At 47.2% G+C, this 22,276-nt stretch overlaps 1 protein-coding gene across 1 annotated transcript in view; it reads left to right on the forward strand.

The window, feature by feature from the left end:
- BUB1B (BUB1 mitotic checkpoint serine/threonine kinase B) overlaps positions 1-22,276 on the forward strand; it is a 440,231-nt gene that overhangs the window by 416,548 nt on the left and 1,407 nt on the right. Inside the window, exons 24-26 of the mRNA XM_086937370.1 lie at positions 1,731-1,885; positions 13,370-13,541; positions 13,654-13,760. Coding sequence (XP_086793496.1) covers positions 1,731-1,885; positions 13,370-13,541; positions 13,654-13,760 — 434 coding nt within the window. The remainder of the gene's footprint in view (positions 1-1,730; positions 1,886-13,369; positions 13,542-13,653; positions 13,761-22,276) is intronic.

The raw sequence follows: 22,276 nt of genomic DNA on the forward strand, positions 1-22,276 counted from the left end.
GGGAGAGGGACTTTAATAGCGGTATAGCCCATCTACGAAGGGCTATAAGGCTATTAGAACATTCTGTCACTAGAGGACAGAATGTTCTAACAAAACAAACAAAGCCTTTTGGGAGCGCGAGGGGATTGGAATCCCCTCAGGTTCCCTGAATCCTTTGTTCACAGCCAGAGCTGTGAACAAAGAAACATTGGAATGTTGGAGCTCCAGGCTTTTACCAGCCATTATAAGCCCAGAGCATTCCATTGTTTTCAATGGAGCTCCCAACATTCCAATGTTCTAATACTTATTATATACAAGTCTACCACTTGATGCTCTTTGTGCTATGCAATAGATCTTGACCAGGGATGGAAGAAGTGGTCTGCCATTAGCCGCCCGAGGTTTTAATAACCTGGTTCAGGTAAGAAAGAAATTTTAGAAAGAAAAGAGAAATGTGTCTCTAGTGACTGCACCTTGTTTGTCATCAAATGGCTTATATATCTGGTTGGCTCACCTAGTTTGTAGGGACGAAGGGAAAAGCAAATTGGGACTGAATCCATAAAATGTCTTTGGACTTGACTGTATGGGCTGGTTCAGAAACAGAGATCAGGATACATTTATAGTGTTTTGACAGAAAAGTGCAACTGAGCAGAGAACACCAGGAACAGTGACAATGTGTAGTGGGACACAACCCTAGGAATGGTAGCTCTGAGCTGGGCAGTCTGAGCTGGGGCCCATTTCATCTGCCTTTATCTAGGACGGCCACCGTTCGCCTGTCGGGCCTCTAGGACCAGACAGTCTCTTCTTGTAAGCTGAATGCGATAACCCTCAAGCACACAGATCATACTCTTCTTGTCTTGTCATTTTCTATTAACACTAACCAGATGCAGGAAGGAGTAAGTAAAGGTTTGTCACAAGGTTGAATGGGGGTTTCCCTGCTCTGCTACCTGATTTTCCTGTTGGAAGCATAGGGTTTCTCAAGTGTGAAGTTTCACGCTGGGGAGGTGACCAGGTGAAGTGGTTGGAGTGTTACATTCATCAGTAACCAGTCTAGCCAGTTTTGTTTACAAGCCTCATGTTAGTTTTGGGTCTCAAGCTTATCCTTTTATTTCTGTTATCCCACTCGGGTGGCAAATGGCAGATGGAGCTAGTCAGCAGGCATCCAAGGAGCTGGTCTGTTTTTGGAAGAGCACAAGAGTAGTGAATCGGTCTTGGAACAATGAATCCTGCTCAATATAACTCTTGAGGCCTTTGTATAAGAAGAAAACCAAATGGATTTTGTATTGCTAAATATGTCAAATAGTTATCCTTTCAGGGGGAAGAGAACTATTTGTGCAACGTCTGTAAGCCTGTGGATCACAAAATGCAGCACGAGCTAAGGCAGTGCAAAAGTGAAGCCACATGAGTAGGGTCCTCGTGCTACAGTAAGTATGGAAATATCCAGGCTGGGTATGCCTCGCCACGAACGATTATCTATAAAAGAGCAATGTTGTGCTTAACTATGGATTTTACCTTATTTTATGGCTATGTCCAGGACTATTTTTTTTTACATTTAAACTAAATGACAGTTTTCATATTTCCATAAGGATCTTATGATCAATTACTGTGATTTTCACTTTAACTGCACTGGTATTTTCTTCATTACAAGTGACAGAGGCTGAATAGCTGCTTAAGTGCACTACTGTCAGACTTGGGTTATACATTGCCCTACTACTACTGCCTTTTAATTGTTGCTGTTTTTCTTATTTTGATAGGACTTGATTCAGGACTTGATCCAGGACTTGGACGGTACATGGGAGGCATTGATACTGTTACTTACGCACTGTCTCATCAGTCTGGTGGAGAAGCTGCACTCTGTGGATATTGTGCATGGAAATTTGCACCCAGATATACTCCTCCTGGGTGATAGGTCAGTTCATTCTCTCATGAGTGCTCCATTAGTTATTAGAATATTCAATTCTCCAATGTTTACCCTTCTGCTTCACTGATACTCAAAACTAGCCTTCCATCTAAAATGAATAAAACGTCTATATTAGTGTCATTTTTAGTCCACATTTAAGCTCGAATGAGTCATTGATACCATACACACCAAATCAGGCCGTTCACATTGAGGTAAATAAATGTTCTCTGGTACTTCCTCTTGCAAGATCTTTGTTCTCCATACAAAACAAGCATTTACAATGCAATAGGTCTTGCCTTCGAAAAAGTTAGAGCTATTGGCATTGTAAATGACAAACTTTTTATTTATGGGTTAGTTTTGAACACAGATAAATAAATGGCATTGTTATTTACAATGCCAATAGCTTAATCTCTCGCAAATGCGAGACCTATTGCATTTGCACACACACACACACACACACAGCCACACACACACACACACACACACACACACACACACACACTGTTTATTAATCCATTTCTACCAACAGTTTTTATATAGCGCTTCATACTGCGGTTTACAAGCACTATAAACCGCACATGGTGCCACTGGTCAGTTTGTACTGCTATGGCTGAGGCGTCCTGACTTGGAAGCGCACTCTGGTTATTCAAATCACTGCATATGTTAGCGGCGAGCGTCATTATCTGGTAGAATGGTTAACAATCTTTCACCCCGCTTCATAGAGCACAATAAATGCGCTCCTTTTGGCCCACGCGCAGAGACTCTTCAAATGTACAGTCGTCGGTGTCCAAGCTGCACTGCCCTCCCTCCCCCCAGAGCCAGCACGGACCGATCGGAGGGCCACTGATGCAGAAACGCCTGCGCCTGTTCATTAAGGACGGATGATCATGAGGGTCTGTTAACGACCTCTCGGAAATTGCTAACAGAGCTCTGAAGATGAAGTGAGAGGCTATGCTTAACCCTTTAACATCTAACCTAAGGCAAGGCCCCCTCTGATGTACGACTGAGGCATGTGACCTGAATAACATGCTTGGCGGTGAAGGGTTACGTCGATATTTATATAGCGCTTCATACTGTGGTTTACAAGCGCTATAAACCACACATGGTGTCATTGGTCAGTTTTTGCTGCCAAGGATGAGGCGTCCTCACTGGATGCGCACTCTGCTTATTCAAATCACCGCAAGTGCCAGCGGCGAGCGTCCTATCCACCGAGACTTCCTCACAGTCTCTCCTAACTTGGGTGTCCTCGGGCATTGTTAGGCCGGATGCGGGTGAGCGGCAGTAAGTAAGCAGAGACACAGCCCCATCCTCACGCCCCTGACAGGAGGAAGAGGTTTACATGAGAAACGCTTCAAGGGCCGAGGAGCATGGATTGCCCGCCGCGTGCCCTTGAAACCCAGTGAGACTGCGCGCAATCCCTCGCTGGTGGAATGCTTCTGAATACAAATGTGTACAGGATGCACCAGGAAGCATTCAGTGACAACTGTCTCCGATTCACTATTTATGACAAATACTCCAGGAGCGCTCTAACAGATATTGCTGTTGCAGCCGTGGATGTATTTACGGGGATGATCTCTCCAGGGGTGGTGCTGAAGTGGGTCGAGCAGCCCTGTTCCGCCTGGTGTTTAATGCTTCCCCCCACACCCCCACCCCTCAGTGGACCAGGGTTTGGTTACCACACCGAAGAGGGGCAGAAGGTACCAGAAATATTATAGTGTATTTATAATCATTACACGAAGCTTAATTATCAGCCTTCGCCCCTCCGCGGCAAGGAAAGCAGCATTTTCATAGTCTGAAAAAGAGACTGATAGAATTACATATATATATATATATATATATATATATATATATATATATATATATATATGAGCAAACGCCTTGGAGCTTGAAGAGGGCTACTCGCACGCTGTCAGCCATCCAGCTTGATTGCCCTGCAGCACCCTTTAGCAACCTTCATATTCTTTGTAATCCAAGTTCGACGCGTTTCAGGGCCAACGCCCCTTCCTCATGAACTGCGCATAAAGGGAATGACATCTCACTATACCTTTGTTTTCCGACCTTTATTGAGGGAAAAAACGCCCTGCACGGGGCGTGGCAGCAGTTGAAATATCCAGCGGAATGCTGGGAGTTGCAGTCCTTAGTAACGTGAGTCCAGTGTTTTGACCCTAAGTGGGCTCAGTCCCTTTATTGATTATTTGCGTTTCAAATCCTTGAGTAGGAAAAAAGGTTGGCTTAGGTGTGCTGAAATTCGTGAGACAACGTGTGCTTCCGACGAAAGGGAGACAGTTCCATTTCTGAAGCGCCTTCTTGCTCCCGCTGAGTTAGATTGGAAGCAGAAGTGGTGCCCCTCTTCCACGGCCAAGGTAGCCGTGTGGGTAATGAGAGAGCAAACGCCTTGGAGCTTGAAGAGGGCTACTCGCACGCTGTCAGCCATCCAGCTTGATTGCCCTGCAGCACCCTTTAGCAACCTTCTGCTTCCAATCTAACTCAGCGGGAGCAAGAAGGCGCTTCAGAAATGGAACTGTCTCCCTTTCGTCGGAAGCACACGTTGTCTCACGAATTTCAGCACACCTAAGCCAACCTTTTTTCCTACTCAAGGATTTGAAACGCAAATAATCAATAAAGGGACTGAGCCCACTTAGGGTCAAAACACTGGACTCACGTTACTAAGGACTGCAACTCCCAGCATTCCGCTGGATATTTCAACTGCTGCCACGCCCCGTGCAGGGCGTTTTTTCCCTCAATAAAGGTCGGAAAACAAAGGTATAGTGAGATGTCATTCCCTTTATGCGCAGTTCATGAGGAAGGGGCGTTGGCCCTGAAACGCGTCGAACTTGGATTACAAAGAATATGAAGGTTGCTAAAGGGTGCTGCAGGGCAATCAAGCTGGATGGCTGACAGCGTGCGAGTAGCCCTCTTCAAGCTCCAAGGCGTTTGCTCTCTCATTACCCACACGGCTACCTTGGCCGTGGAAGAGGGGCACCACTTCTGCTTCCAATCTAACTCAGCGGGAGCAAGAAGGCGCTTCAGAAATGGAACTGTCTCCCTTTCGTCGGAAGCACACGTTGTCTCACGAATTTCAGCACACCTAAGCCAACCTTTTTTCCTACTCAAGGATTTGAAACGCAAATAATCAATAAAGGGACTGAGCCCACTTAGGGTCAAAACACTGGACTCACGTTACTAAGGACTGCAACTCCCAGCATTCCGCTGGATATTTCAACTGCTGCCACGCCCCGTGCAGGGCGTTTTTTCCCTCAATAAAGGTCGGAAAACAAAGGTATAGTGAGATGTCATTCCCTTTATGCGCAGTTCATGAGGAAGGGGCGTTGGCCCTGAAACGCGTCGAACTTGGATTACAAAGAATATGAAGGTTGCTAAAGGGTGCTGCAGGGCAATCAAGCTGGATGGCTGACAGCGTGCGAGTAGCCCTCTTCAAGCTCCAAGGCGTTTGCTCTCTCATTACCCACACGGCTACCTTGGCCGTGGAAGAGGGGCACCACTTCTGCTTCCAATCTAACTCAGCGGGAGCAAGAAGGCGCTTCAGAAATGGAACTGTCTCCCTTTCGTCGGAAGCACACGTTGTCTCACGAATTTCAGCACACCTAAGCCAACCTTTTTTCCTACTCAAGGATTTGAAACGCAAATAATCAATAAAGGGACTGAGCCCACTTAGGGTCAAAACACTGGACTCACGTTACTAAGGACTGCAACTCCCAGCATTCCGCTGGATATTTCAACTGCTGCCACGCCCCGTGCAGGGCGTTTTTTCCCTCAATAAAGGTCGGAAAACAAAGGTATAGTGAGATGTCATTCCCTTTATGCGCAGTTCATGAGGAAGGGGCGTTGGCCCTGAAACGCGTCGAACTTGGATTACAAAGAATATGAAGGTTGCTAAAGGGTGCTGCAGGGCAATCAAGCTGGATGGCTGACAGCGTGCGAGTAGCCCTCTTCAAGCTCCAAGGCGTTTGCTCTCTCATATATATATATATATATATATATATATATATATATATATATATATATATATATATATATATATATATAAATAATACACAGGGGATTAAATCTGATTCGGCAAATGTAAAGCGTCTGCCAACTGGAGACGGGGTCTGACATCGGAGTGTCTGACATCGGAGTAAGGGGCACGGCCTTGAAGTGGCTAAAATCTTTCCTAGACGGTCGCTCCTTTCAAGTCTGGGAGAACGACAGCCACTCCCCCGCAATCCCCTTCCGTTGTGGAGTACCGCAGGGCTCATCTCTTAGCCCGACGTTATTCAACGTGTATATGTCCCCGCTGGAGAAACTGGTCAATCCGTTCGGCGTCTCGATCAACAGTTACGCCGACGATACCCAGCTGGTGGTAACCCTCTCACACCCGCACCAATCTCCCTCTGACCTTCACAGCTGTCTCACTGAAATCCACAGCTGGATGAACTCCTCAGCACTAAAATTGAACAGTTCCAAGACCGAGATTTTGCTGCTCGGACATAAGGGGCCCTCCCTGCCGCCTCACATCTGGCCCGACTGCCTAGGTGACCCCCCTGCACCCAAGGAAGAGGTCAAGAGCCTGGGCGTATGGCTCGAAAAAGACCTGAGCTTTAGAACACAGGCCAAAAAGACGGCAGGAATCTGCTTCGGACTTCTCAGGGCCTGCAGAAAGGTTTTCCCCCTGCTCCCCGCGACCTCCAAGAAACTTTTGATTCAGGGCCTCATCCTGGCGAGGCTTGACTACAGCAACGCAATCTACCTGGGTGCCCCCGAAGCTACACTCAACACCTTGCAGAAAATTCAAAACGCCGCGGCCCGCCTACTCACCGACACCCCCGCCAGATCCTCGGCAAAGCCAGCTTTGAAGCTTCTCCATTGGCTCCCAGTCAGAGAAAGGGTTGCTTTCAAGGCCCTTTGTCTGGCCCATAAAACTCTTCATAATAACGGCCCTCCCCTCCTCAAGGAATTCATTATCCCCTACAAAGCGAATAGGGCCCTCCGTTCTAGTGGACAGAACTTCATCACTGTCCCCAGAGTTAAAAAAGCCCGGTCCGGAGGCCGCCGCTTCACAGTCCACACGGCCAAACACTGGAACAACCTCCCCCGGAGACTGAGAACTGAACCCAATCTCCTTCAGTTCAGGAAGGCACTGAAGACCCTTCTTTTCCCTGACCCTTAACCCCTTCCGTTGCTGACCCCTCTTGAGTTCAGGTTCTAGCGCTGGGATGCTCTAGGGTTACTACGCGCTCTACAAAACCTTAAAATAAAAAATAAATAATAATAACTGACCTTCAGAAAGCATGCTTCAAATACCAAGCGCTCGCCAGACAGAGACTTTTCTCTTTTGGAGCCGTCCCACTCGGACGGACTCAGCCTGACTTCCTGCTGGCGTAAAAGGTTTATTATCTTCTTTATAAGGCCATCTGTTTCGCCCCATAAAGAAGATAAGAAACCTTTTACTCCAGCAGTAAGTCGGGGAAGTCCGTCCGAATGGGACGGCTCTAAAAGAGAAAAGTGTACTTCAGAGGACGCTCTTTTCCAATGGCTGACCTCCGTTTACCCTAAACGGTGACGCCAGCCAATGGAAAAGAGGGACGGGGCTTAACCTCGCTAGTGAAATCTACCCTAAAACATAAGATTTCACAAGCGAGACTGCGCATGCGCAGCCTACGCTAGCCGAGACCTAAAAAACAGCTTTTTTTAGTCCCCTGAATGGCTACTCCCTTTCTCCTATAATCTCCCTTGCCTTACCTACAAGTGTCTTAAATTTTTCTCTCCTTTTGAGGACTTGCACATATGATCACAATGTTTTTCCTGATTCAAGTTCTTCCTTCCAACTGCTTACCGGGTACCTGTTCTCTTCCATTTATAGTATTACATGTCAATTTCTTAAGATTGGTTCAGCGGTGTGGGGCCCCCAAGACTTGCAAATGCAACTCGCAGATATGTTTGCTGGCTGGATTTTTGTGTGGTTGTGCTCCATACCTGCTGGCGTAGATCATGTGTATGACAATGGTGTAAGCAGTTATACCTGGTCACCTCTTTGGTTTTGCACTGCCCTTGAAGGTGGTATTTGATCGTCCATTTCGCAGACTTCATCATAGTGAATCTTTCTAGGAAAAGTCTAAGGCAGGGCTTTGGAAGGGGAAGCAGCCAAAGATGAACGGTGCATACCACCACAGGGGTCACACTCTTGAAACTGAAGGATCCCTGCACGGTTGGGGGCACTGGGAGACTTTCAAAAAGGTGGAATATCTTGGCATCACTTTCAGATGTTCTGCTAAATGCAGTTGGCTCTTTTTCAGCCTGCTCCTTGTAATAGAGCAGTTAAATGGGGTTAAAAATATACTTTTTTCCAGTAGCTCTAAAACTTTCACGGGTAAGTAGATCATATTGTCTCTTTCCTCTGCATGAGCAGTAAAGTGGCTCCATATGTTAATGTGATCACTCTTTACTTAAACCATGGCAACACACAAAAACACTACCAAAAGTAGAGGAGGAGTATGCTAGTTAATATCACTGTAAAGTATTGTTTTCATAAGAATATTTTATTGATTTAAGTACAAACATTACAAACAGTTGCTCTGACAAAAGAAAAAAAAACACAAAAACGTGGTCCATTCCAAATCGCCTGCCCCTCTCCTAATTCATGCCCTGGGTGCATTGTCTTGAGAGATGTGTCTTGCTTTTGTTTACCCGCTTAGGCCACGAGAAGCCGCCCCCCATTTGCTCCACACTTTCTTGTATTTGCTTGGGCATCCCCTTATTGTCTAAATGGTTTCCTCCGTTTTAGCACACCAGTCCATGCCTTTTGCCCTTCCCTTAATTAGGGGGCCGAGGTGAAGGCAAGGCAAGTTCCACTGTTTGGTGATGTCTCTCTTTGCCAGGAGTGTACCTAACCCCACCAGGGTTCTGCACCCACGAGGGCCTCTCATGTCGTCCAGGATGCCCAGCAATGCAAGCTTGGGGTGCGCCTGTGTGTGTGTGTCTACTACATGTACGGGTAGATATAAGGGGCTCCCAGTATCTGAGGATAACTGGGCAGGACCACACCATGTGAGTGAAGTCACTGTTATGGTATTGGCATCTACTGTAGCCCGTGAAGCTTCAATTCGGGCCCTCCACAAATGGCGCGGTGTAAGATATGCCTGCTGTAAATACTTGAATTGTATAAGTTGAAGCCTCGCCGAAATGGCGTGCACCCATCGTGCCATACACGCCTCACACCAGTCTGTTTGGCCACGGTCTCCCACCCATTTCTACCACTTCTCTTTGAGAGTTCTGGGCCCATCTGGTCTGGTGAGTGCAATATTAGGGTCTAATAGTTTTGTGATATCCCACCCTGCCACAGAGGACCCATGAGCAGTCATCCTTCCAGGAGGTTGTACTCTGGGATGTCTTCTCAGTTGTCTCTGTATGCCTGATTTTGTAAGTAGAGAAAAAAAACGGGAGTTGGGCATGCTTATTTCCTCATAGAAGTCCTGGAGCGCTTTAATGCGAGTCTGGTCCCAAGCATCAACCAAGCATGTGATCCCAGTACAGTCCCAGCCCTGAAATCACTCCAGTTGCACCACCTGGTCTAGCCATCTGCCCGCCCATAGGGGGGTTTCTTGAATGACACTCAGAAATGGGGATCAAAGCATTAACACCTGCACCAGTCCTAACGTCCCTGATAATTATATCAAGCAACATAAGGTGCAATGGGCTTGGGACACAATACCCTAGGTCCCAAGTAGAGACACAAGAAAAAACTTTCTAGTCACTCTGATACAGGGGTACTCAAAGTACGGCCCGCGGGCCGCCAGCGGCCCGGCAAGCCTTCCTTTGCGGCCCACGGACCTTGAGACATCGTACAGTGTTCTTTTTATTTTCTTTTAAGTGTCCGGAAACACCGCTGGTACTGCTCTGTGGGGGCCGGGTGACTCCAGCCACAGTCAGAGTGGGGCTGTAGGGGCGCTAAGAGGTGAACAAAGCCTCATTAACATGTAAATGGTCTTTTAAAGACTTGTGAAGTACTCTGGTGCGGCTGTGTGTTTGTCAGCCTGGGCTGACAGAGCTTCCCGGGCACCCCTTGCTTCCTGGGCACTGAAAGCAAAACACACGTGTGGGTAGTGTTCGGACATTTTAATGTGTATCATGACTAATTAGTGCATGTTGCACACAGCGTACTTTGAAATGCCAGTAAATCAGGCAAAAATATAAATCCCAGAGGCATTGTAAGTCCCAAACAAGAAACTTACTCCTGGCCTACTACTATGAGGAATAAGCATTCACAATGAAAATGTGTCTGGAATTTTAGGTCTGGCTTACTCATTGTACATTGGCCTTCCTGTATATCCATTTTCAATATATCATGTAATGCACAATCAAGAAACTGGCCTAATCAATAATTCTTCTCATTTTATCCATTCCTCAAGAATGATGAAATCCGTTCATTGGCTTCCTGTGCTAGGCCTTACAAACCAAACACACTGCTGAAGGATCCACCCGGGTCCAACTCGTGGGAAGGGAAGAGAGAACTTCAATATGGACGCGGGGGTAGGGGGGGAGGACAGGGGTTTTGGTGACAGAGGGCAGCATGGAGTGAGAGCCCGGGTGAGGTGGGAGGGTAGCAGGGAGTGAGAGCCCGGTGAGGGGACAGAGGGCAGCAGGGAGTGAGAGCCCGGTGAGGTGGGAGGGCAGCAGGGGTGAGAGCCCAGTGAGGCAGTGAGGTGGGATGGCAGCAGGGAGCGAGAGCACGGCGAAGTGAGACAGATAGAGCTAGATAGGGAGACAGACAACAGACAGAGGGAGGGAGAGGGAGAGAGAGAGAGATGGATGTATGCCGGGTCTGGTGGCGCAGTGAACGAAGGCATCCGCTGCAGGGGCCCGTGTTCAACCTCCTGGTCAGTTTTTTTGTGTCTCTAGCCCCTCCCCCACTGACCCCGCCTCCACCAGTGCGGCCCTCCGCCACAAACCACACTGTAAATCCGGCCCCCGAGAGAAAGTTTGTGAGAACCCATGCTCCAATACAATATAGGCAAAACGGCCCTGCACACTTCCATGTGTTGAATACATATACATGTCTTTATCAGACCATATTCATAATGAAATAGATTTATAATAAACAGTTATTTTCCCATGAGAAAAAATGATGGTAAGATCTTGTTGTTGGAAACCACCAACGCGTTTCGTTCTCAAGCGGACTTCTTCAGGGCTTCTTCAGAGCTTGAAATGTAAAAGGACCTCATACATATAGTTGTTTCCAGTATGTGAAACCCAATACATTTGAATACTATGTGAGTTCAAGTCTATAGGTTATGTCCGTTCTCAGAAGGTCATGATTTGATAATAGTAATCCGGCGAATGTAATGCCTGTCTGCATGCGGTCATCTGGTTCAACAAAGATGCTTGTTGAACCAGAGTTTCTTGAATGAGTTTGTGATCCCAATCAATCCATTGTAGGGCGTTCTACACATCCAGAACACCCCCTCGGTCTGTTCCAGAAGAGCAGTAGGAATGGGTACGCCGTACAGAATACCTGTTATGGCATTAAAATCTACGAAAACCAATTCTTCCTGAAACGTTGGGTCACCCATGCACCCAATCATTGATGGTCAGAAGTCGGGAAGCCCATTAATATAGGTGGATGTCGGCCATCTCTAGCCCTGCAGTGTACTGTGCGTACACATTCGCCTAGTACGACCCTTGGGGTTTGCCCGTCCATATAAACGTTCTCTCCATTCCTGCCTGTAAAGGGAACTAGGCTTGTGGGATATGAAGGGGGTAGTTCTGCAGGGCGGAATGGAATTGTGGGAGCACCATCATTTCAAAATATCTATTTTACCTATAAGGTATAGGGGGAGGTTGTCACATTGAGCCCTATTTTCTCTGGTCTTTTGCACCAGTGGGCGTAAGTTGAGGCTCCAGGTGAGGCACGGCTTCCAGGAGATGTGAACTCCCAGGTACAGAAAGTCGAATCGGCATATGAAATTCTTGGGATGCCAGGTCTCATCCCGGCGGTTTCCCTGTATGGGGACCAGGAGGGATTTGTTCCAGTCGGCCATGAGGCCCAAGGCCGTTCCAAAGGCCTCAAGAATACGGATGCATGGGGAACAGAAAAACAGTGTCTGCGTATAGGGCTATCCGGTCCTCCTTCGCTAAACCCCAGTCAAAGCCCCACACTTGAATATCTCAAAACCAGTGAATGCAGTGCCAACAGATCTTTGTAGGCTGCTATATTATGGCTGTGTCGCGACCTATGAGGATAAAATTATTTTCCAACATAGATGTGTTTGCCCTTGATGTTGAGAATAGTGTATTCAATCTGTGTTGGAGTGCCCACCTCATGCACATGGCATCTAGTTTGGATAGGACGGGCCAGCATGCTGTCAGTTGGCACCGGAGGGAAGCCTCTGAATCTCAGCACTGTTTTACTCTTTGAAGTTGTCTCTGCAGTCAAGAGAACACAGGTGAGATTCAGAGAAAAATGAAGGGTTTTAGGAAGATTTATTTCAGTATCCTCCCATCCGATCTGCTGCCTTAGTGGAGGAAATGGGCCTTTTCTTTTACTTTATCATATTCCTGCTCTGATTTGAAGTACATGAACCTGGAGGGACTTCTTTTCTGGTTGAGAATGAAAAGCCTAGACCCATTTTGTACTCTGAAATTATGGTCAGAGAGGCAGTGGAAGCAGATCTAGGTGAGTCGTTCTTGTAGGTAGTACTTGGTCTTGATTGAAAAGTTATGCAATGGACTTTTCCCTTTCTTGGTTCAATAAGAAACAAGAAAAATTATCTTTAAATACAGATTCGCCCTGCGGTAAACCTTGGAGATCTTTGGCTGAATTCACTTTTGAAATGGTAATTTTAGCAGAGATGTACCAGGACTCATTTTTATGGACCATTTGGTAAGGTGAAGTGCTGGGGGCGGGGGGGAGGGTATCTGTAGGGGCAAGGAGTTGTGGGTACAGTGTAGCTAATTTGGCACAGCCTGTTTATATTTAAGCAGTATTATCCAAGGGTGTGGCACTCCTGGATAGTTATTGATAGGGCTGGTGTTAGGCTTTGCCTAGACTCCACGGTTTTAACCTGTGGTGCTTTCTACAAGGATCTAGAACTTTCGGTTTATTTGGAATATTCTTGAGACTATTCTCAGAGAATAGAATCTGGAGATCATGGCCATGTTGTCGGGTGCTTCAGGCTGACATTGTATTTTGTCCATGTGTAATCCAGTTTTAGGACTCGAGTCACTAACGGACAGCAGAGGAATCTAAAGTAGTCTTGCGCTACAAAATTGTTGCTACAAGAACATTTCTTTGAGTAGATAAAGTCATGTTTTCTTCTCTCCAAAACATTTTTATTTTATTTGTACAACTCAAATTGCATATCACCACCCCTGCCTTCCTACAAAGCGAAGCCAAATTACTGTCCTGTAATGCACTGAGTTGACTTAAGAAAATTTAATTTTGGACCACTTTATACTAAGCACAAAAATCAACTTGCATATTGATTCTTATTTTAGGATTGTGGATTCCTTCAGTAGCGACGAGCAGGAGAGTGTTTTGAAGCTGGTTGACTTTTCCCACAGCTTGGATTTAAGATTGCATCCACAAGATGTGTCACTCACTGGATTTCCAAGAGCCATGTCTGAGCAAGGGCAGCAAATTCTAAGACCGAGTGCATCCCCTTATCAGGTAATCTGAGTCCAAAGTGTGTTTAATTGCATTGCTGAGCGAGTTCTGGCCGTAAGAGAAGTTGTACTTTGAAAAATGTTGCTGACCTATTTCCTTTATTGTCTTGTTTTAGGTGGACATGCTTGGCATCGCAGACACACTGCACTTCATGATTTTTCGAAAACCTCTTCAAATTGAGCAGGAAGGTCCCCTGTGGAAACCCAGCGAAAAGTTTCACAGGTGAGACCGAAAACTGATAGAAAATTGTGTGTATTTATTTTTTTATTTGTAAACAGGTGTTTATGATTTTCTATGTCCTTGTGCTTATATCATGTCTTACATCCAATCAGACTCCATACAGCAGTCTTTCCAACAGATTGAGCTGGAAAAGTGACAGGTGAAAAACCCAAAGTTTTCCTGTTCATTAATGTTTCCTTCTCTATCTCCGAAATGACTGTCAGACTCTCCAGTAAATATGTTCAAAAGGGGTATTGAGTCTTGTTGGTATCAATAGTTTGGTCTATATTCACCTTTTCGGCTACAGAAACACTTGCCACTTATTCACAGCATGGTTGATGTACCACTTAACATCAAATCTTCGCGTTGCAATTCTGTATTTGATACAAAACTCCAGGCAAAATATAAATCAAGAATGTTCTTGCACTCTTGCTGTGTCGGTGCATGCTTGCTGGTCAACCATGAAGAGTCGAGTGCAGTAGGTATTGTATAAATAAATCCACATTATCTGCAGGAGAAAAAAACAGAACATTACATTTTTTGCGGGAAATATTTAAACTTTATCAGGACTACTCTATATAGTAATATTGTTTCTGGTGGATACTTCCAACTGCAGGTTCCTCACCATTAAATATCAACACAGGCACCAGACTTGATCCAGAAAAAGTTGCCATTAGAAATAATGGGATAACCCAGTAACCCTCAGAACCTGGGTGAGAACGCTAACGGAAATAATGGTTCTGTTGAGTAAGAACAATGATTGGTCCTCGGTGTACTATACCCTACAGAAAATATCATTTAAATCTCCAAGCAACAACAAAAACAACGTTTTGCTCAACAAATGTTTTTTCTTTGTATTCATATAAATGCGAGATCAATAAAAACGGCTGTCAGTGACAAAAATCACATATACAGCGAAAAACTGTCAATAGTGTGCGTATAGTGACTAGTAGTGATGTGACAAAAGTGCTGTACATAGGTGACATGTATGACATATACAAAAAGGAGACAATTGTTTTAGTTTTACAAGTCCAGACTAAATTGCATAAATCCCAGCAGTGGTTGTTATTCTATTATTCAAATCGTGGAAATTTCGTGGACTAATTGGTAATAACAACGTCAACGTTTTGACCCTTGACAGGTGTGCAAAGGATAATGCATCAGAAGCGGGTCTTCATCAGGACAGGGGGGGAATGACAGCCAATAGCAGGTGGTTCTAGTATATGAGCGTTCAACTTGCATCCGTTTCCAGGGAGGAGTCAGCCAACACCTCCAGTATACTTCCAGGGGTAGAAATCTACTTACTGGTAAATAAAAAATGCTGTTTTTACCGTGCAGGCTTGAAAGATTGGCTGTGTGTCGTTTACTATCACTTTAGTTTTGTGTAAACCAGGTCTCCGTATCTGCAAATTAAAGGAATTCCCTGTCTGGATCAAGTGAGCAGTGTTTGACATTTCATACTGCTAATTATGAAGCATGTTAAGCAAAGAAATACTGGACACCTATTTTCCGCGCCTAGTCTTTTTTTCAAAAGATTTGATTGATTTAGATCAGTGTGTTTCTGTGTACGCCTTTTTTTTGTTAACCATGCTACTTACTGTGGCTTACTTGGCCTACAACACTCCTACCCTCAACCAGGACACAGTGTTGGCCTGCTGAGTCCCTTCCCTGGACATCGGGCATGCATCTACGTTGGGGTCACTCTGCACATTCACAAAGCCCTACTGTCTGGACATCTAAGTACACTGAAAAGGGCATTTTTGCCTGCTCGGTCCTGCATGATTGTTTTGGTTTGAGCCAATTTACAGACCTACCACCCGATAGGTACAGCTCTGGTATCTGCTCAAAAGGTGAAGGATTTGCAGTTAGAAGTCTCTATCAAAAGAATAAGTTACTTACCTTCCATAACTCTTTCTGGTAGAGACTATCTAACCACATATTACTTACTGGTCCTCCCATCCTCCCCGTTCTGTGAATTTTACTCTATTCAATAATAAAATCCCAGGTCTAAGAATCTGCAGACTGGTCAAAGCCATTTTGCTCTTGGACAACTTCGAAAGTAACTGTCAGCACTTACGAGTGGCACCTTTATGGACACTGCATGTCATTCTGGGTGTGGAATGATGTCAGTGCGGAGATGCGTAGTGCAACCTATAGATGCACAGAGGTACTGCTCAATAGTTTGCAGATCTGACGCCTGGGTAATATTCAGAAGGTGAAGAATCGAAATTTGCCTAGCATAGTAACGGTAAGTTTCAATTCTATTAAGGACACGGAGGCGAGGATTATGCTTTATCCCTTCTTCGCTGTTTATTTTATACAACACACAGCAGCCAAAAAGCAATAACATGAGCCCTAAACCTTAGAACAAAGGATAAGGGCTACAACATCACTTTAATTTCCAGAAAAAACTACAAGTCCCATGATATCCAGCAAGACCGTCCACAGCTTAGTCCTTCCCCGATGTCCATGACGGCTAGGTAGGACGTCCCTCCTGTGACCACTTCCTCTTTCTTCGCGCGAGTCACGCCATGATGTTACTGGTCTTGTTTTGTACCATTGTTTCCTAGCAAAAAACACACAACAGCATCAGCGGTGTAAGGACAAATATCCCTATGTACACCATCAGAAAAGAATGACTGTGAGAACATCGAAATTCATAATTACTCATTTGAGAAAACCTGAGTACTTACTGTAGTACGGGAGGGATCGCTTCCGCGGGTGGCTAGGGAGGGATAATCCTCGCCTCCGTGTCCTTAATAGAATTGAAACTTACCGTTACTATGCTAGGCACATTTCGATTCTATGTCAGGACCGGAGGCTTCAGATTATGCTAGTTCAAAGCTTACTTACCACCAACTGCGCAATATCCACCACCGGTTTAAAGTAGAACCGTTTAAAGGTGGAATCAGAGGACCAGTCCGCAGCACGCATCAAGTCCTCTAAGTGGGCTCCCAACGAGAAGGCCTTAGAAGCCATGGCCCCTCTAGCCGAATGGGCACCGAACTGTTTCGTATCGATACCTGCCTCCTGCATGATCCATCGTACCCATCTGGCGATGGTGGGTGATGAGACAGCCTTGTGCGGTTTTTGCAACGCAATCTGCAGCTGTCGTTCGCCCAGAGGACGAAGTTCAAGGGTCAACTCCTCGTATGCCTTCAAGCATTGAACCACACAGAGTTTGGGGACGTCGACGAAATACGGATAGGAAATCGTCCTTGACGCACATTTCATGCGGCGCCCCAACATGAAGACCACCCCATCCGGGGAAAAAACCCTCGCTGAAATGTCCAGAGCTTGCACATATGAAACCAGACACAAAAGCATTGCTAACTTCGCCGACAGTTCTTTCAAGGACAGGTGCTTATTCGGCTGCCAGGACAAAAAAAGATTTAAGACAAGGTTGACGTCCCAGTGAACTGAATACTGCGGCTCTGGGGGTAAAGAGACGGATTCCCCTCAATAGCCTACAAACAAAAGGGTGTTCCCCAAGCGACACACCTTCTACCAGATGGTGGGCTGCCGAAATCGCTGAACGCATCGCATTGACAGTGCGGTAGGCTAGGCCGGCCGAAGCCGATTCCGCCAGAAAATTCAATTCTGGAACGATGCCCGCGACCAGGGGATCCAGGCCCCGTCGAAGACACCAACGGGACCACTTATTCCAAGCTGTGCTGTACCGTTTTGCTGTGCTATCGGCCCAGGCCTTGGAGAGGAAGCTTTCAGCTGGTCCCGAAAGGTCTGGGAGCGACCAGCGTCGCCTGAAAGCCTCCATGCCATGAGGTGAAGGGAGCTCTGCATCCCCAGAGGATGGGGGTCCCCGTCCGCGTTGAGAAGAAGATGCGGAAACCGGGGGAGTAGGATTGGAGAATACCAAGAAAGTTCCAGAAGAACTGGAAACCAAACTTGAGACCTCCACAAGGGTGTCACCATGACCACGTCCGCTAATGTCGGGGAAGCTGGGCCGCCGCCCTCAGCACCATTGAAAACGTAGGGAAGCATACGACCTCTCTAGACTCCAGTGCTGGAGAAAGGCGAGAGCGTCCGGCCTCCAGCTGAAAAAACGCCGGAGCTGTTGGTCCAGACGAGATGCAAAGAGGTCCACCGAGAACTGGCCCCAAAGACTGTCCAGCCACCTTAAGACCTGTAATTCCCGCTTCCACTGACTGGAGTCCCGCAAGTGCCGGGAGTGCCAATCCGCTACCTAATTGGCTTGACCTGGCAAGTACTCCGCTGTCACTGACACGTGGTGTGCCCGACAGTAATCCCAGAAATCCTTCGCCTAATCCGCTAGGGCTTTGGAGCGAGGGCCACCCAGGTGGTTGACGTAACGGATCGCGGAGATGTTGTCCATCCGGAGCAGGACGCAGGAGCGAACGGAATCCTTGGTCCAACAGCGCACCGCGAAGGACCCCGCCAACAGTTCTAAGCAGTTTATATGCAGCTCTTGTTCCTCGGACGACCAGGCGCCGCCTGTGGAAAACTCCCCACGACGGGCGCCCCAACCGGCCCTGCTGGTGTCGGACTCTATCACCAAGTCCGGAACCGGGCCGAATATCGCCCGACCGTTCCAGGCCTCCATATGGGCGAGCCACCAGGCCATTTCCTCCTTCACTTCGACTGAGAGGGGACCCACCTGATCGTATGTCAGTCCCCGACTGAGATGATGCGCCTTGAGGCGTTGAAGGGCCCGATAGTGAAGGGGGCCCGGGAAGATTGCCTGGATGGAGGAGGAAAGCAGCCCCACCACCCGGGCAATCTGGCGGAGAGATGTGTGGGATCTCGAGATTGTCTGACGCAAAATGTGGCAAATCTTTCCCATCTTCTTGGAAGGTAGACTCAGGGTGCACTGCACAGAGTCCACGGTAAATCCTAGAAACACCACTGTCTGAGAAGGAGAGAGAACTGACTTTTCCTCGTTTACAACAAACCCCAGCCCCTGGAGCAGGGACACTGTCTGCTGAAGTTGAAGGTTTAATTTCCTGGGACATTGCGCCATCAACAGGATGTCGTCATAATAGACAATCATCCGAACTCCTTGGCCCCGCAAGTGCTCCACTGCCGGGTGGAGCAGCTTGGTGAAGCACCAAGGTGCAGAGGAAAGCCTGAATGGAAGGGCGGTAAATTCGAAAATCTGGCCCATCCACCGGAACTTAAGAAAACGACGATGCGGGGGTGAATAGGAACCACCAAATACGCATCCTTGAGGTCCAGCCGGACCATCCAGTCGTTTGGCAGCAGCACGTCCCGCAACAGATGGATACCCTCCATCTTGAAATGTTGGTAAACCAACCATCCGTTGAACTCTTTGAGGTTGATTACCGGCCGTTTGCCCCATCTGCTTTTTCCACCAGAAACAGATTGCTCAAAAACCCGGCAGGGTGTTGTGTCGAACGACAAATGGCCCCTTTGCGCAGAAAATCGGAGACCTCTTTGTCGACCAGCTGTGCGTCTGTGTGAGAGAAAACAATAGGGTGTGAAGGCCTGTGTTGGTGGGGCCGATCGTAAAATTCTATGCAAAATCCGCGGACAGTCTGTAAGACCCATGTGTCTGACGTGATCGCGGCCCAGGCCTCCGGAAACATGGCTAACCGCCCTCCAATGCGGACCTGGTCTGCCGAAATAACACTCACTGTGTGAATTGTTTCCAGCGGTGTTCTTGAATCTACCTCGACCTCGGAAGCGCTGGCCTCTGGTGGGGTAGAATGTATTGTAATTCATTGAGGCATTAAATTGACCTCGCCCGGATCCTTGATTTCTGTTGCCAAACTGCTGACCGCCACGGCCGGTCACGCGGCCCCCACCGCGACCGGCCCCCCGGGAGAAACGCTGCTGGAAGACTTTCTTAATGCTTGATTGAGCCCTATCCAGGGACGTAAAGGTAGAAACTAACTTCCCTAGTTCTTTTATGAAAGGGTCCCCAAAGAGGCCCCCCTGGGCCACCGCCCCCGCCTCCGAAGAGGCTAAGTCGCCTAGTTTCGGGTCTAGTTTTATTAAGAGGGACCATCGACGCTCGGTTGAGAGGGCGCAATTCGTGTTCCCCAGGAAAACTACCACTCTCTGCGCCCAGTTGGACAACACGTCCGGGGAAATGGCCGCACCTGATACTTTAGCCTCTTCCGCCATGTATAGGATTTTAGTTATAGGACCTATGGCGTCCAAAAGCTTGTCCTGACAGGAGCGCCAGGACCAACCCCACAGAGCGCAGACCCTAAAGTGGACCGGGTCAATGCCACCTCCCTGCGCGCTGTGTAACAGAAATATGCAGGATAGCCAGAAGGTGCCCAGATAAACGCCCGCAGGCGGCAACGCTGTAAAACCGCTTTACTGAACCCCAGCGGGGCGTACAAAGGGCAATAGAAGAGATACTGACTCAGGGAGGCCCTGGGCGTAGCGGTGAGGCGGCAGGAAAGGCTCCGGCGGGTCGTTTTCCTCAGCGCGGTTCCCCTGAAGAGAAAACCGCGCTGAGACCAACAAGACGCTCTGGCGCCCCCTAGCGGCCTGAGGAAGCTGCGAAAACCAGGGAAAATCGCGCAAGGAACAGCAAGTGTTCCCGCAATCCAGTAGGGGCTCTGAAAGGGAAAACAGAGCAAGAAAAACGGTACCCAGAGGTCTCTCTGCAACTGCCCAGCTAACCTGTTGCACTGGACCTGCCTGAGCCCTGCTGACATCTGCTGGAGTTAGTTCCTCATCGCCAGGAGAATCCCCCAGCCACAGCGTTGAGCCTGAACTGAGTAATTGTGTGGGTAAAGGCTGACGCCAGCATCAGAGCATCATTTGAGTGGGAAAACAAATGATGCTCCAAGTCCCAAGGGTACTCCAGATGAGTTTGAGGTCCTAGCAAAGATGCCAAATATCACATTGAGGAAGGATACGGGGTTGGTACCCTGTGTTGGAAACTCCAGGATGGAAGGTCGCAGTGCCAGACAACCTTGGATTCAATGTCACCAATTTGGTCTGCTTGAGAACCTGGTCCAGCTGTATAACCGGTTTGGAGCTGGCAGGAGTGGGTTCAGAAAGCTCCACTTTGACTAACTCTGGCCCCAAGGATGAGGATCCTATTGGAGTTCTTGGGGTTCTAGGCAACTTACCTCGTCCGTTCCTTGCTTCTTGTGTTTCCTATTTGCTCCTAAAGGGTGAAAGGATCAAGATCTGGACCTTGACCTTGACCACCGACTTCACTTGTCCTCAAGGGTGCAAGCCATGAAGAGTTTAGCTTCTTGCTTCATTATTGCCTTTGGGTGCATACTGAGGCAGGAACCACAGGAGAAAGAGTGGTGGTCGGAGCCTAAGCAACCCAAGCAGATGGTGCTTGGTGGGGGGCATTCGTGATGGACATCTGCCCGAACGCTAACGGGGAGAGAGCACTGCACCAAAGAGAATGCGAGGAAAACTGACAACTCTGAGAGAAAGCTCTGGATCTGCGTTGAAGTCGTGGAAAGAAAAAGATAACTGGCGTTCTTGTGCCGAGTTAGGCGCTGTATGGCTTTGTTGAAATCATCTGAAGGCACGTCCGGCATCAATACAAAGCCACCAGCCCCTACCGATAATGTAAGAGTTTTGTGGTTTCTGGATCCAAGGAGACAACTGAGATTATTCTACACGTGAGGAATCTACAGTTTGAAATAGCCATCTGAGCTGTAGATGTTTGTATCTGTATTTTTTTAAATTATGTATTACACATTTAATTTGATGAGTGAAACCACATATATTAACACCTTGGCTGCTAGGCGTTTTCCCGTCCTGTGCTGTGATTTTCTGGCACCCATTGTTTCATGACGAGCTCAGCTCGTCATCCGCACAGCTCACCCGTGCATCATGACGAGCTGAGCTCGTCATGAGCATCGAAAGGGTTAAAAAGGTGAGGAATCTGCAACTACAGATAGTATCCATCATAAGGGCTGTCACCGAAAGTAACTTCTTTCATTAGTTGGAGTTTAAAGGGATTTCAAATTTATATTTTACATCCAAATATGTTAATTTTCTGTAAAAAAATAAATAAAATGATACTTTAATAATTTCCCTTATACTGTCCCTATATCTTCCAAGTTGGTGAAAATCATCACCTGTGAGTGCAGAATACGTAGTAACTTTACAGTCGTAAATACTGTTGTAAGCAGCTTCATCCCCTGATTTGAAGGGGCTGAAGGCATGCAAATCTACACTCGGAAATGATAATAGTAAAATAGTGTTGAGTTTCACCTAGGTAGTAAATTTACACATGAGGAAATATACAAATGTCTATTTACCTTTGAGAGTAGGCCCCTAGATATCAAGCATTTTCTTTGCGATTGTCTCTGAACTGTGTTTTATTTCCAGTATCATGATCAGATATCTAATTGATTTAATTCCCTCTACTTGTTCGATGTAACCTATGTCTTGTAGGTGTAGTCATGTGAATTCACACTATAGTCGGTTCTAAGGAACCGGGGCTTTTGCGTGCGAGGCTGAAACTCATAATTGTAAACTGATTCAAACGAATCTGGTGTCCCATGGTTCAGCCTGTGTGCTGAGCAAAG

The sequence above is a fragment of the Lissotriton vulgaris genome, chromosome 9 (genome assembly GCF_964263255.1).
Source record: "Lissotriton vulgaris chromosome 9, aLisVul1.2, whole genome shotgun sequence".
Taxonomy (NCBI): domain Eukaryota; kingdom Metazoa; phylum Chordata; class Amphibia; order Caudata; family Salamandridae; genus Lissotriton; species Lissotriton vulgaris.